At 39.0% G+C, this 16,219-nt stretch overlaps 1 protein-coding gene across 1 annotated transcript; it reads right to left on the minus strand.

The window, feature by feature from the left end:
• Positions 1 to 61: 61 nt before the first annotated feature.
• Positions 62 to 11,093, minus strand: LOC148422360 (transcription factor 12-like). Its single transcript, XM_088416190.1, has 12 exons — positions 10,932 to 11,093; positions 8,479 to 8,578; positions 7,310 to 7,449; positions 7,108 to 7,231; positions 6,060 to 6,130; positions 5,622 to 5,718; positions 5,435 to 5,508; positions 3,960 to 4,136; positions 3,307 to 3,424; positions 3,043 to 3,190; positions 2,340 to 2,569; positions 62 to 2,265 (listed from the first exon to the last, which is right to left on the minus strand). Exons 1-12 carry the CDS (start codon positions 10,998 to 11,000, stop codon positions 2,123 to 2,125), a joined length of 1,491 nt encoding a protein of 496 aa, XP_088272316.1. The 5' UTR covers positions 11,001 to 11,093; the 3' UTR covers positions 62 to 2,122.
• Positions 11,094 to 16,219: the final 5,126 nt, after the last annotated feature.

The following is a 16,219-nucleotide window of genomic DNA, read 5'->3' on the forward strand; positions in this document are numbered from 1 at the left end:
TAAAATTGAGATTTTAAAATTGTGATCTTAAAAAAAACAAAAAATAAAAAACAACTCAATATTGAGAGAAACTTTTTATACTGTATGAAGATCCAGTATATGGAGACAGGGAAAATTGTCTTCATTAATTCAAAATAAAAAGTGCCCTTTAGAACACAGTGACAAATAGTGATTAGTGTCTGTGTGCTACCAAACAATAACACACAAATACCAGGTATTACCAGAACAAAAGAGAAAACAAACAACAAAAACATGTATTGCTATATGCAGACATATGCCATTAGGCTACTTTAAACTGTACACATACTGTACATTTTATAATAACAGCTTTTGTCCATGAATTTTGTTTAGATTTGTTCAGAAAAGCAATAAACATATCATTCTGTATAAACATATTGCTGAAACCATGAATCGTCTAAAACTGCACAGAAATCAATCCTTTGTAAAACCAACTCATAAAAGCATTTACAGATATTTGTAGAAAAGATAATTTAGATAACTTAGGAAAAAAAAGTCCTAAACGTGCCAAAACACACACACACACACACACACACACACACACACACACACACACACACACACACACACACACACACATTTGGCTAGATCTGCAGAGAAATAATGTCAGTGGGCAAATGTTTTGTTCTTGCCCACCAGAGTTGGTCTTAACAGTGTCAAACATACAAATCAAAGAACAGCTTCAATTGATAAGATGCTAATTAAAACATTCTTGGAGATCTGTTCATTCACAGAATGGTCCAACTCCTGGAGCATTCACACACGGAGAGAAAAACACACAGCACCTTGCACTCACGATGCCACAGAACAAATAAATCTGCTGTCTTGAGCACACACATGGAAATGTCATGTCTGCCATTGGGGGAAAATACACGATCAAACGGTTTGCCAAAGTGCAGATGACACCTCGCCAAACCTGAGTTTCATCCACCCAGAAAAGATAATAAATATACAAAAAAAAACGTACAAAACATCTGCAGGTTACAATGCATTTGTCTGTTAGAAGTATACTTTTAGGCACAAAGTTAGAAATGTGTTGGAGATGCGAGGGGATGATTGTTCAACTGCATTGACACTTTTCGGAGTCTCTGATGCTGTCTATTTCATCAGAGGCTCAAAGTATTTATTGGCTAGTTTGACTGAAATTGTGCATTACTTACAAAAAATTAGGAATATTACTGATTTTTGGGTTTCATTTTAAGAGTAACCTAAAATGCAATATAACCTCTGTTAGTGAACTTCATGTTTTTATTAAACATTATTATTTTATTAAACATGCTCATTAATGTCTAACTGTTCAATGTTTCAGTACTTTTTGTACGATTTGCGTTTCTCTAACAAGAGCTATATGCCAAACGTCACCAAAACTTTGGAAAATTGGCAACAACCAAAAAGATTTAAAGAAATCTGCAGGAGTGTCATTGATTGGCATTTGTATGGGAAATTGTGCCCTCGTGTGGTCGCGCCCGGTGGAAGCGGTGCAAACCGCAACACCATCTATCCATTTTCTAGACCCGCTTATCCTCACAAGGGTCGCAGGCTTGCTGGTGCCTATGCCAGGTGGCTTCGGGCAGAAGGCGGGGTCCACTCTGAACTAGTCAGCCAATCGCAGGGCACACAGGGACGAACCACCATTCACGCACCCAATCAAACTAAGGACAAATTTAGTGTGTCCAAGACACCTGTCATGGAAATGTTTGGAGTGTGGGAGGAAGCCGGAGTACCCGGGCAGAACCCACGCAGGCTCGGGAAGAACATACAAACCCCACACAGGAAGGACGGAGCAAGGTGGATTTGAACTCGGGTCCTTTTAACTGTGAAGCGGACTGGCTATTCACTACACCACTGAACAACCCCAAACCGCAACACTTTTTAAATAATTACTTGTTGTGAAGTTGAGAGAAGGAAAAATTAATTTAAACTGTAGGTTATAGTGCATTTTAGGTTCATATTGAAACTCAACCCAAAAGCCTAATCATCCTCTCTCACACAATTTTGAGCTCCTGTGTCAACAACCAAATATTATTAAAAATATAGTCTCATAAAGATTTTGGAAGCATAAAGTCCACATTAGTAAAATGAGAACTGGAGGCTGCTTGGAGCCTCAGAGATGGCCCATTGGGTTTGCAGGGTCGGTTAGACCTGGATGAAATGCCACATGCATGGACTGCGGGTCTGTCATGACAGCAGACACCTTCTCTTCCTCTCTCCTCCTTAGACACGCCGCTTTCGGGTTGAGGTTCCTCTCTGAGAGACATGCAGAAGTTCAGGTTGAGGATAAAGATAGCTCTCAATTGCAGTTATCAATGTACGGCGCTGACCTCTGACTTGTTGTTCCAGGCTGAGGATGACGGCAACGGCCTGGTGCAGCACCAGCAACTTGGTCTGTGGCTTCTCGCTCTTTAGGTGCAGCTGGCACATGTGACCCAGCTCCTTGAATGCCTCGTTGATGTCGCGCACGCGCAGACGCTCCCGAGCGTTGTTGGCCATCCTCCTTTCACGCTCACGCTCGGCCTTCTGCTCAGGACTCAGATCTTCATCCTCATGGATACTTTTGGACAAGATGGGAGAGGAGAATAGATGTTGCATTTAATTATGGAAAAGACTCAGAGGAGGAGGTGAGATTTCATGTAGATTTTACTGCCCTCCACAGGCCATTGGGAAGAAGAGGCCTACAACCTAGAACTGTGATTCCCAACTTTTATTCATTTGATGTATCCCTTTCAAAATATTTTTTAGCCAGGTACCTTCCAACTCACGCAATTAATTTTTCTTTTTAAACAGAACACTTAAAACTTTGGAATTACTTTGCAGTGATACCTCAAGGCATATTTTATTCAGCCACTCCAGGAGTTCATGCAATATTTTGTGCTTCAATTATGGACAGGACAATTGCTTCACTAATGACAATTCGCAACAACAACAAAAAAAAGTTCTGCTGTAGCTAATAAAGTGTCCATTTAGCGTATGCCATTTTCTCATACAGCATAAAAACAGGAAATTGAAAGCATCAGGGTCTTCTACCTATCCCTCGTGCTGTTGTCTCCATGCATCTTGAGCTCGCCCTCCTCATCTGACCTTTGACTGTCGGAGCTGTGACTGGTGTGCAGCATGTCTTCCCTCTCGCTGCTTTCTATCTTCAGCTCCGCATTTCCTGGAATTCCCAAACTCCCTGCAAGAGAAGAGGAAATGTTATGCACTGTGACATCAGTTTTGGCAGCAGATCAGCATACTGCTTAAACAACAGTAAACACAATATGCTAAAAAAAAAAACAGTGATTGAGTCACCTCTGCATTCTTCCATCATGGGCTCCAGTGTGGTACCCTGTCCAGCAGGGTACGGGTGTCCATTTTGTGTACGGCCCTGGAAGGCTGAGTTGTTGTTATTCATGGTGACAGCCTCAACCTTTGAGGAACAGAAAAAATCCATGAGCTTTACAGTATGCGTTCAATTAGTTCAGCATGTGAGAATCCTGACACTAATGATGGTGAATGATACTACAATACAGTGCTTTAAACTCTTCTGGACTGGACGCAAAACCAACATCTGCTTCTTTGTATCCAACGTCCTCCTGAGTGGATCACATTCCGCACAGATCCAATCTTAATCCTTCCCTTAAAACTGCTATAGATTTTCTATTAAAGCAGTAATTCTCTACGGGAATGATTCACTGCTAATCGACACATCCAAAGTATGAAATGTAATATCCCCAGGGGATTAGTATATACTTTTCATCCAGCTAGGCCCAAATCCTCCCACTCGACGAAAAGAGAAAAATATGCCCTATTTGAGCCAAACACCATCAACCTACACATTCAGGACACTTCCTATACTAAGGTGTTGTGTCTCTACTCTGACCCATTGATTTCCACTTCCTATTTTGCCAACAACACAGTGGAGAAATCATGCAGTGCCATGCTTAAATGCTCCAAAGTCTAACCATAGTTGGGGAGTGACAGGTGAGTGGCATCGTGCTGGCGGGGTTTGGTCGGACGTGGAGGTTCTGGTTCAGCAGGCTGTGGATGTCAGCGGGCAGGCTGGGCATGGGCCCGACAGCGTGGTTCCTTAATACGTGGATCACATCGTCCAATCTGTCCAGTCTGTCCTCTACCTGAGACTATACGTGGGGACAATATAAGTTTAATAGTGTTGTAACTGATCTTAAAAATGTGCCGTTATGCTATACAGTATTGTTAAAAGTGAAGCATATCTGTATTAGTGTATGTGTGTGTGCGCACGTGTACTTGCGTGAGTATATAAGTGCGTATTTACAGTATCTATCTTTCAAGATGTTGTTTTGCTTAAATTGATGCCAAAGGATCTACAACCAGGTTAGCATTTCCATTAACATAGCATAGCCTCGTCATTCACTTGTATGTTCAGCCTTGCGTAACTGCTACCTCACTGTTCGATATTTAATGTGTGTGTCATGCGATATTTTTCAAAATTAACACGATTTTTGTGTCCTACGATAGAGAAGTAACATATAGAGTAGGGGTGTCCAAACCTGCTCCTCAAAGGCCAGTATCCAGCATGATTTCCAAGTTCCTTTCCACGACACACCTGATTCAAATGATTAGCTCATCAGCAAGCTCAGCAAAAGCTTGATAATGATCCTGATCATTTAAATCAGGTGTGTTGGGGAAAGAAACCTGGAAAACATGCAGGACAGCGACCCTGGGGGACCAACTTTGGACACCCCTAGTCGAAAGAATTTGAAAGGTAATTGAAGAGCTTTGAAGCACAGTTTCTTTTTTTTTAATATATATCATAATCAATGTGGCAAACCTTCAAATACACAATAACAAATGTAATACCTGTATTTTTATGTTGTATAAAATGTGAACATTGAACAGAGTGTGTGTGTGTGTGTGTGTGGGGGGGGGGGGGGGGGGGGGGTTACACAAGGGGATATACCTCAAAATTGTGTATCAAGTGAGCACGTCATGCATGAAGGATGTGACGTGCAATTTCACATGTTCTAATAATCACCGTCCTATACCACCCAAATTGTCTTTCAATGGAGGCCAAAACAGTGGCTAGTTGTAAATTAAACACTTGCATTTCTGTGTTGTTATTTTCAACATATTATGTGTGTGACTGGATGGTGTCAAACCTAAAATTCTGTCGGACAAATATCAACGAACATACAAAAAAAATCTGAAATTCAAATTATATTTACTAAATGGTACAGTTTAGAACATTACGTTTGCTCCTAAAATTGTAACATTGGCAAAAAAAAGTAGAAAAAAAATCATATTTTGTTTGCATGTGAAGTGTGCTTGGTGTTATCTTTATTATAAAAAGAGTGTGGGATTGATCATTTTGTGTTTTTATGCAATGAAGATGGAGTTTAACGGAAACTAACATTGTGGTAATATGGGGAATTCTCAAAGGCACTTTATCAAGTCTTACCATGGATATAAGTGAGGACTCATAATGTGGCGACACAGGTGCCTGTCCTGAGCTGCGTTGCCACATAGTGGTTCCTGTTACATGCAAAGCAAAGATTAAAATACACAAACACAGTCAAGTAAAAATGGCATGCAAAATAATCACCGTCCCACTGGGGGAAGCAGATTTTAGCCGCTCAACCATGTACCTGCGGGTTCGCTGGCGTTTGGCAGAGGCGACGGGGACCTCACAGGCGTGGACGAGCTGGAAGGGAAGCTGCTGCTGGTGTGGTCGGGGGAATAAATCTGGCCGAGGATGGAAAGAAAAAAGAAGAGGTGGAACGAGGGCATGGATCATTTTAAAGGCACTTGTCATTTCTGCGCCGGCTGCCGTTTGAGCGGCCTCATAACCCAAACTAACTCATCAATTGTGCTCATATTACTAGTCAGCAGCTAATAAAAAGTGTGGGAGTAGTAGCCCTTTGCTGATATGCGCTCGCCTGCTACTGCCAGGAAAGACCTACTATTTCCTGTTTGCATTGCACCCCTGGGGCCCTCGCTTTGGTTTTATAGTCTTGTTTTAAGTGTTTGATTGGAACAAAGAACAAATGAATTGATGCAATGGGACTGTGGTGCTGTATACTTACAGAAGCCAGAGCTTTGCCCAATGTATCACCAGTCTGCGACCCTCCTGGCGCATTTGTGTGGTTTCCTGAGACTGACAAACATGAAAATGTGTCAAAATTGTGCATGTGGTTCAATGACAACTTGCGCAACCTAAAGAGAATGTTTAAAAGAGCCCTATGAAGTCCATTGGAATAGGAATGTTTCAATTTCAATGAAAGTTGGTGAAGGATTGACACAATGGTGAAAAATTAAAAAAAGATTTAAAATATGGACATATCTGAATTTATTTGACATTTCCCTTATTAATTATAACTGAACCCTTCCACCCTGCTTCAGAATCTGCAATTTTACCTTTGTTTAACTCGAAAGTTTTACCCTTCTGGCTTAGCACCTGTCAACCCCTCCAAAAGGTTTCATTGCTGTGCGCTAACAATCTAAAATTTTTCACAATGAGATCAGACAAACATGAGTACAAATATGGCACTAGAATTATTAAAATTAAAATAGAAAAACTAAAATCCATTTAGAGAATTGTCCGAGAGACAATTTGGTGGCAGAAAGTTGATCTAATCCTTATATTTGCTCAGACTTCAAGAACTGACGCAGGGTAGAGAGCTTGTCTAATGCACAATTTTTCCCTCTTAAATAAGTAATCAGATGTCAAAAAAAGCCCTCTCGCTGCTTTGATTGACCATGATTAAAATAAACTGTCACCACTCCCACAGCAACGCAGCTCTCCCACCCAAAGATCCACCAGCCAGTTGTGAAACAACTAACAACTGGTCTAACACACCTCCACATTTATTCCACGTGCCATGCAGGAGTTACACCTGTCAAAAGAACAGTTCAAAAGACCAACATCTAAAATGGTCTGTTCAAAAATGATAATCACAAATCTTAGTACATTTTATGTCATTCCAAACGCAACTAAATGATAAAAGAGAATTTTTAACAACTCATGTCTGGTTTTGTTTTCAAACGTCAATTTTTCCATTCATTTCTGGGCAACCTTGGATGAGGACCTTAAGCTGTACCGGGTAGTCATGACTACGCCATCCACTGCCTCACCTGTGGAATTGTCTGTGGTGTTAATCGACGAGGCGTGCGATGATGCATTGTTGCGGTGAAAAGTGGACATGGGAGGGAGAGCGCGGTTCATGTCTGCTGCCATCACCGAGTGTGGGGAGTAGTCCTAAACGTGAACAAAAACACACAGTTGGCGCGCCGGGTAATAAAAGATGTTACGGGACGGTCTGGATGTAAATCTCACCAGGTGGCCGTGCGGCTGTAGACTGCTGTAGTTCCCCGCTTGAGTTTGGTGGCTGCTGGCTGCTCCCAGTGCACCTTCATAGCCATGCTGGTTCAGCCCATTTACTGCACTCCAGATGTCGGGCAAATTGCTTGTGCCCTCTAAAATGGATGACAATATGTTGCACGTAGTAGTGGAGCAGCATCTCAAGCAGACATGAAACTCGACAGCAGACTGCACGGGTGTCACATTAATTAAGTGTTATTTACCACTTTCACAGACTCTTTGTTTTCAAAACTTAATTAACTTTATAATCAAAAGCACAAGCTGAATGACATCCATGAAAGCATTTAGCTGATTTCGCGGATTTATTGCATTCAAATAAAAAAAGCTATCTGAAAGCATAAAATTGTGCTTTTAATAATAAAAAAAGCTAGTTGGTTGGTTAATCAGTTAGTATAGCACATATGTTCAATGGTAAATTGTTTGGTTTTTGATATGGGCAGCGTTGGGGCTGATGAACTGCTTTATTACTTCGATGGTATTTATCATTAGCGTAAGCTAAAAGTGGAAGCTTAAGTTATGTCATTGTTTTAAGTAAACAAGGTGCAATTGGTTGAGCTAACTAAACAACAAACTTGGTTGCACTGACTTAATGATAGTTAGCATAAACAATAAGATAGCAGACTATACAGTTAAGCTACTGTGTGGTTGTTTTAAATAAGAAAGGTGGAATTCTCTTTGTTTTATAATTATTTTAATGACAAAAAATCAACTGGGAGTGTCAATAAACAGGTTGAAGCCTCAATTTTGAAGAATTGTTCTCTCATTTTATCTGTCAAACTTCTGTTTGTTTTCAAGTAAGTTAGGGCCTACCACCATTCTGTGTTTGAATCATGGGTCAATACAAAAAGTATTTGCAAAATTATTTGTCTATTTGCAAAATCTCGTTAGTCAAAAACACATACTAAAATAAAGTAAATACTAAATACATAAATATACATTTTTAACGAAGGGAACACTTTTACTGTTGGAAGAAAAATAAAAACCCTCCTTCTGGCCTGCATCTATGTTTACCTACTTGGAAGCAAAAATTTGGTAGTTTAAAAAAAGTATTTTGCTAATTCAAAACAGCAGAGTGTTCTTATCACTGCTTAGAATAGATCTACAGTCGTCATCCTTTATCTTACCAAAAAAAGTGCTGGCAAACACATTGCTGGAGGCCTTGCTGGACGGATGCAAAGATGAGTTCTGGCTGAAGTCGTCACTACCAGGGGACTGCCCATAAATCTAAAAAAAAAAGAAAGAAAAAAACTGCCTACTACAATCGGAAGCGGCAATATATTCAAAACAAAGCAGAGAGCTGATGCACACTTAGAGCAGTTGCGATAATCCATAAGCTGCAGATCCGTGCACCTCCTCATCCGGATTTAGGAACCATTCAGCATGAGAAATCCCTGCCCTAATCGTGATCGGTTCTACTGGCTTCAGCGGGCTGAGATACAATTCCTTTCTTAATGAAACGGAGTTACAGGCCTTCAATGAGAAAACCAAGAAAGATCTAGTCTGGCCTTGTTGAACCTTTCTCATCCAAGGAGAAATTAATTGCAAAATGGAATTTATCTAAGCTTCCACTTGTGTTGCATTTTCGCTAGTCTGCAGGACTACACACATGCGCACACACAATACACACACACCGACGCACACGCACCGAGAGGTCTGGGCTGCACCTGCACCTCCCTCCTTTGCTTTGATGTGGCCCAGGAAATGAAAATAAAACTCCCTGTGTAGCATCAATGGGGTGTCAGTTACCCGGACGACAAGTTCTATAAAGCAGGCTATTAAAGACTCTCTTGAGCACGCTTGTGCGACAACACACACACACACACGCATATACACACAGTGCCGTGACCCTGGTTGGCATGAGTCCCATGGTGATTGTGGGCCAGGCCAAACAGAGGAGCCCCTGCCGACACTGGGCCCGTCTGAGCCGCCACGGGCAGCATATGGCGAAGGATAAAGCCAATTGTCCTCCTTACCATCAGCATAGCAGGCGACCCGTTAATAATGGTCACACCCCCGCCCCAGCACGCCTTCTCTGGCCCCCGCTGGAGAGGAGGGCCGTCACCATGGCATCCTTTTTTAGCGTAGCATTGATTTAGAAACCATCAATCATGGCATCACAAACGATAAGGGACTCTTTTTTTTCTGCAGCAATTAAAGGCTTTAAGTAGGAAAGGATTAGTATGAAAGTATGTTTCATTGTTGTCAACGTACATTTTGCAAAGGGGGCTTTAGGAACCAAGTTGTTAGCCTAATAGCATTAACACTTGAGTAATTTTAAAGTTATTGTAGCAACATCGTTTAAAAAAAACATTAAAATAAATTGTGTTCTTTCTTCATGTTTATGTTTGTGTGGATTGGTAATGCATAACGGCAGAATGAGAGCAGCTTGGTTCTTCATGCTAAGTCTATTTTCAGTTAAAAAGTGACAAGCAATAACTATACGATAAAAGGCTACTAATATTTGGTAACTTAATGAACTCCATGCACATCATTAAATAATGGAACCATGTCAAAGATGATGATAAACAATTATGACATATTATTTAAACCTATTAGTAGTGATATTTGGTATATCATAATGATAGTATCAGCATATATTACAAAGTAAGGATAATAATATATTTTTTTGTAATTTGTCCGGTTAGACAAAGTCAATAACTGATGCATTTCAAAATAAACTGTTTCAAAAGAACAATACCAAACCAACTTTCACAAAAACAAAAAGGGCACTTGAAAACAAACAAGTGCTGTACCACAAGATTTTGTTATGGTATCACATTATCATATTAGTTGATAGTAATATCAACTTGCACTTGAGGGGCTGCGCCGCGCTACTCAAGCCAGCCACATGCAACCAATTTTCTGCCTCTGTGATCCATGATGTCTGGATATGGTTAGTCTCAGCAAGATCAAAGCTGCCTTTGATAATGGCTGAAGCGATGGAGGGACGGCCTAAATCAAATAGAAATAGCGAGCAATCTGCTTCATGTCAAGATGCTCACTGCTGCCAGGCTGCCTGCATTGGCTAACAGGAAGCAGGAGCACTGCCAGTGCATTAAAACTCAAGTTTGTCTACATGTGAACGCCACAAGTGTTCTGTGATATAAGACTGGCAAACGTGCTGTTTTGTTCACTTCCAGCATAAGTAGTGCAAATTTGCCATGAGAAGCTGAGATGCGCATCATAGAGAAATAAACAAGATTCACCAAAGCATCTATCTATCTATCTATCTATCTATCTATCTATCTATCTATCTATCTATCTATCTATCTATCTATCTATCTATCTATCTATCCTGTGTGAATATATATATATATATATATATATATATATATATATATATATATGTATGTATGTGTGTGCTCACACAACATTTACATAATGCATGTATGAAGTATATGTACAGTAATCGTGCTGTCAACGCCAGTTGCAAAGCACATTATTCTACCACTGTAAGCAAACAAAGCTCTTGTACAAGACATGTATTAATTGAAACATAGCAGTATGCCAAAGTACATCACCATCACATATACACAGATTCTCCCCATGCAAAGATGCAGATAAGCAATGTACTCACGGGCTTCATGTTGTAACAATACATCAGTGAGTTGCTGCCTGCACCTGAGACAGGATGAGCACAGAACATAACTCTGCTGGTTTTCACAGTACAGTCCACACAGTGTCACTTCTGCCCGTCGGTCAGTCACTCGGTGCCTCTACTCATGTGTATACAGTCCTCTTGCACTTCCCTCCCCTAATCTACCCCTGCTGGTCGTGCAGCTACCCACAGACAACGTGTGCAAATAAAGGCTGTACCATTGTAGGGAGTAGAGAGGGGTGGCCAAGGGAGGATGTTCACGTATTTCAGATGGTTATGGCCAGGACTAGAATCAGCATTACACCCCCCCCCCCCCCCTTTTTTTTTAAACCCACACTTCCATTTCGAAGGGTCTGTGTATGTGTGTGCGTGCTTGCTTGCTAGAGTGAAATAAATTTTCACTAAATTGATCATTCCCACCACACTGCCCTTTACTTATATTTTAAGTGTGCACTTGAATATACACGCTAATGCGCTATTTTGAATATTTGGAGGGTCCAGCTTTGAACTACAGTATATTAATACTGTTGTTGCTCTTTCCGTACAACCCTTCAAGACCCTTTCGGTATTTCTGGTAGCTCAGATTTAAAAAAGGAAAAATGAGATTTTAAAAATCGCAAAAGCTGTCAATTTAGGCACATGGCAGAAGTCTTTGGAGTTGTCGGCCAGCTGCCAGCGCTCTCGCGATGTGCACAAGACATGAGGTGCATTCAAATGCATTTGTATATTTCAAACTGGCAGAATTTATTTATACATCATTGCCTATTATTACTATTAACCAGTAATCGCCTGTTACCCACTATCTAATTAACCCGACAACAGTTGAAAAGGGGGAGTACCAACACTTTGTTTTTTTCCACTTAAGTTTCCACTATCAGCGCTCTAAATGGACAGAGAAACAATATACGTATACAAAAAACTTGCACAGAAAAGTTAAACGTGTCATTTCACTCAAATCCTACCAGTAAAAGAATTTTGGGGGGAGCAAAGTGTACAAAAACATTCATGTTCGGTGATTCCTCTGATGTACCTGCTTAAAAACAACTCTTACACATGCAATAATGAGTCCTACATAAATGGTTTTATATACATACAGCATATGTGAAAATGTCATCACTTTAGGAGTTACTCAGCAGTTCCCACACCTACAAACCGTAAAGTGTTTGTGAAAAATCAAGCATGAAAAAGCTGCCTCAGAGCAGAGCGCAACGATGACGACACAAAGATTAGCCCCTTTTAGACAGGTAAACGGGGGATAACACAGCCTTGTCTGACCCACATTTACAAATAGAATCAGGGTTGTAGGCACGTGTGTGGCGGCTGAGTTAAAGGTCTTTTACACTGTCTGGGTGAGCAGCAAATAGGTGGCACATTAACATGTAGACTTCCGCAAGGAGGTTAAATCTCAAGTCTGATTACTTGCTTTAATGTACACTGACATATATCCTCAAAAATCAAACGCATTTACTTGTAAATAAATTCTTGAAGATATGTGATTCAATTTCATGCATCAATAATATACCAAACGCGCCAGTCAAGATATACAGTACCATTTTTTAAATGACTACTTTTAAACCAGTGTAATTGAGTTGTAAGCAGCAGAACACAATAAATCAATACGGTGGGCACAAATTTGTGCTAAATTTGTAAATAAAACGCTGGATATACTGTACGCAGGCTGTTGCACTGTTGTTTTGTTATGTGTATTTTATTAAATTGTACAGATTGTAGTATTCGCTAATTTGTTGTTTTTTTTGAGTATCTTATTAGATTTACAATAAAGATAAGGTGGCATTAGATGTGGTGCCAAAAAGAAATACAAGTGAATTGTTATTCACTGTTTTAGGCAAACTGTAGTTTGTGTTATAAAATATAAAACATGCACATCATTAGATAATGGAACCATGCCAAAAATGATGATAAACAATTATGGCATATTATTTGAACCAATTATACATATATATATATATATATATATATATATATATATATATATATATATATATATATATATATATATATATATATATATATATATATATATATATATATATATATATATATATATATATATATCTATCTATCTATCTACAGTATATATATATATATCTATCTATCTATCTACAGTATATATATATATATATATATATATATATATATATATATATATATATACTGTAGATAGATAGATAGATAGATAGATAGATAGATAGATAGATATATATATATATATATATATATATATATATATATATATATATATATATATATATATATATATATATATATCTACAGTATATATATATATATATATATATATATATATATATATATATATATATATATATATATATATATATATATATATATATATATATACTGTAGATAGATAGATAGATAGATAGATAGATAGATAGATAGATAGATAGATAGATAGATTGATAGATAGATAGATTGATAGATAGATTACCGTTAAGAAGTTTTTTACTTGACTTCTCCTTTCAGATCCCACAATACAGTACTATAGTTTACAAAACCCAAAGTTTGCAGGTTTCTGAATGACGCATAATGAAATAGTTAATAGTACTTTGGTATATATAGCATGGGGGGAATAGTAAATGAAGCAGGGTGGACAATTGCCCCTTTAATCTGCTTCCACGATTCAGAGTTTGTGGGTTCATGTTCAATCCAAAAGTGTTTTTCATTCAAATTGTTAGCCTAACTGCACACAAAATATTGTGGCATTGTCAGTTAAAATACCTTAGGCATCTATGCTATTACGCAAGCTAAACATTTAGTGTAATGTTGACAACAGTGGTCCACAAAATATTCTTCTTCCCTCCTATGAAAATAATCTATATAAAATAACAGTTAATCAATTAAGATATCATAGCTATTAGGCAAATGTAAATCACTTTAATGGTCACTTTAATGGTACAACAGGCGGTGTTTATTTTATTTATTTTTTAATTTAAAGGTTGACTATGCCTGACCTTCAGGCTAAAATGAAATAGCACTTTGTTTGCCAGCACTGTTGACTGGAACCAAACTGCGCCGCGTTGATCTCAATCTCGTCAGGAGGTGAGCCTCGTCGGCCACAAATTCTAATCCTGACTCTTCACGCGAGTGTTAACTGGGTTAGCAGGTCAATCTCTCCATCTTTATCACTGCAGTTAATTGCAAAGGAGTCTTTGAATTTTGTTTTGTTTTTAAAAACAAAACTTATTATGAGAGTAGTGTCGAAAATTAATGTGCCTCTAAAGTCACGTTTTTCTTCCACACCAATGATCCAAGAATACCAGCAACCACTGAGTGACCTTTTCCACTGACAGAAATCAGTTTCCTCATCTTAGATAGGAAACACACACACATATCCAAACCTTGTGAAAAAATGATCCAAGAGCAAATATATACAGTCCCCTAACCCTGAACTTTGCATCAATCTTAGCTAATTGCATTCTTGTCAGGAGTGCGATTATTCAAACAGGTAATGCAAATGTTAATGAGTTCAAATTTGCATATCTTTATTTTCCCATGGCTGAAATGTCATTGGTTATGACGCTCTACATTGAAGAATGTCACTCCTGATGGCCCCCTGATATGTTGCTGGCCATTAAGAAGCCCAAAAAAAATGAGCATCTGAGGGAGCGGGGGACTATGAAAGATGGTGTGGTGCTCAACATTCAGTTAAATTGGATAAAACCTGGACAACAGGACAACAGATAAAAGCACATTCCTACAGTCGTAACACTATTGATGAGGGCGTTCAAACTTGTTCATTTGAAGGCCATATACAGAAAAATGGAATAATTGAAGGGCCACTTTAAAATTCTTTGGCTTTAACTCATTAACTCGCTCGATCCTAAAGGTGTATTTATATCTTGCTGCAGTCCAGACATTTGATTCCATGTGATTATTTACAGTGGGTCTTTTTTTCAAATATTAGCGTAAAAGAGTGTCTGAAAACAGCCGACTATAAATGAGTTAATCATGATAAAATCATGCAAGCAAGCAGTTAAAATATTTTATTTTCTGATCATCTTGATAAACTGCATAACAGCTTTCCGTTAAGTTTTAATAATTGAGGATTTTGTCAAGATTTTGGGGTGGCCAATGGCAATGTAAACCCACGAGACCAGATCCACAGCCACATTGAACAGCGGCTGAATCCCATCTCTTGACTAAAACAAGAGCAAGCTTTACTAAGATGTCGACTTTTCTAATATGTTCATAAATTAGCCCTTTACACAAAATGGATTAACTTAATTTTGCTTCTAAAGTTGAATGTGACTGTTATTCTATTCCTTGATAACTGTCCTAACTACAATGATGTGTTTGTATTTTTACATATTTAAAAAATGTCTACAGTCTTTATATGAAAAAAAAAATTGTGTTTGGTTTATTTAACTAGTCTTTGGGGTTGTGTTAAATGTCTTTTTTTTTTCATGGCACGGGCCACTGAAAAATAAATGGTGAGCCAGAAATGACCATCAGCTCACAGGTTTCAAACCTTTGCCATAGATTGTTTAATTTGGGCAGAACATTGTGGTGAAAAAGGAATTTTTGTTCCTTTTTTGAGAGATATTGTTCACACTATGAACAAGCATAGTTGGCACACTGCTTTTTGTCATGCGCCTGATTTGACATGGCTTAAATAAGTATCTTCCTGCCAGTGATTGGCAGTCGGACAAGAAGGGGTGAGTGGGACTGGGGAGCAGATGGTGACATTCCACATGACCAGACTGATCAATCAGCATGCTGGGACGCAGGTGCAGCGCAGGCGGGCAGCACCGCACCGTCTATTTCACCATCTACAGGGCACAAACACACGGGCACCAAACGTGGCACCCTGAGGGCCCACATACTCCAGCATCCCGCCGCGCCAAGGTTGATGACATCACAATTTCCCATCCGCCCTTCCACAGAAAGCCAAGAATAATGATCAGGGATCTGTGTGTGACGTCAACAAAAAGGGACTCCCATATTTCTACCTGTGTAGTCATCTGTTCCTATCCCACCCCATCCCAATTTTGTTGTATACCAGCTATACAGTGACAATAAAGGCATTCTGTTCAATCTCGTGAGCCAACAAGATGTGCCAGAAAAGTTCCAGGACTGATGTCAAATGATACATATTTCAAACCCAAACTACAAACTATATCAGTTTTCCCTTTCATCGTGGATTGGAGTGTCAACCAGTATGGCTACCAAAAGCTCCTGTGACATTTACTTCATTCAGTGTTCGAGAAGAAACGAAAGGAGAAAAT

The sequence above is a fragment of the Hippichthys cyanospilos genome, chromosome 6 (assembly GCF_059441005.1).
Source record: "Hippichthys cyanospilos isolate Australia breed blue-spotted pipefish chromosome 6, RoL_Hcya_1.0, whole genome shotgun sequence".
Lineage (NCBI taxonomy): Eukaryota > Metazoa > Chordata > Actinopteri > Syngnathiformes > Syngnathidae > Hippichthys > Hippichthys cyanospilos.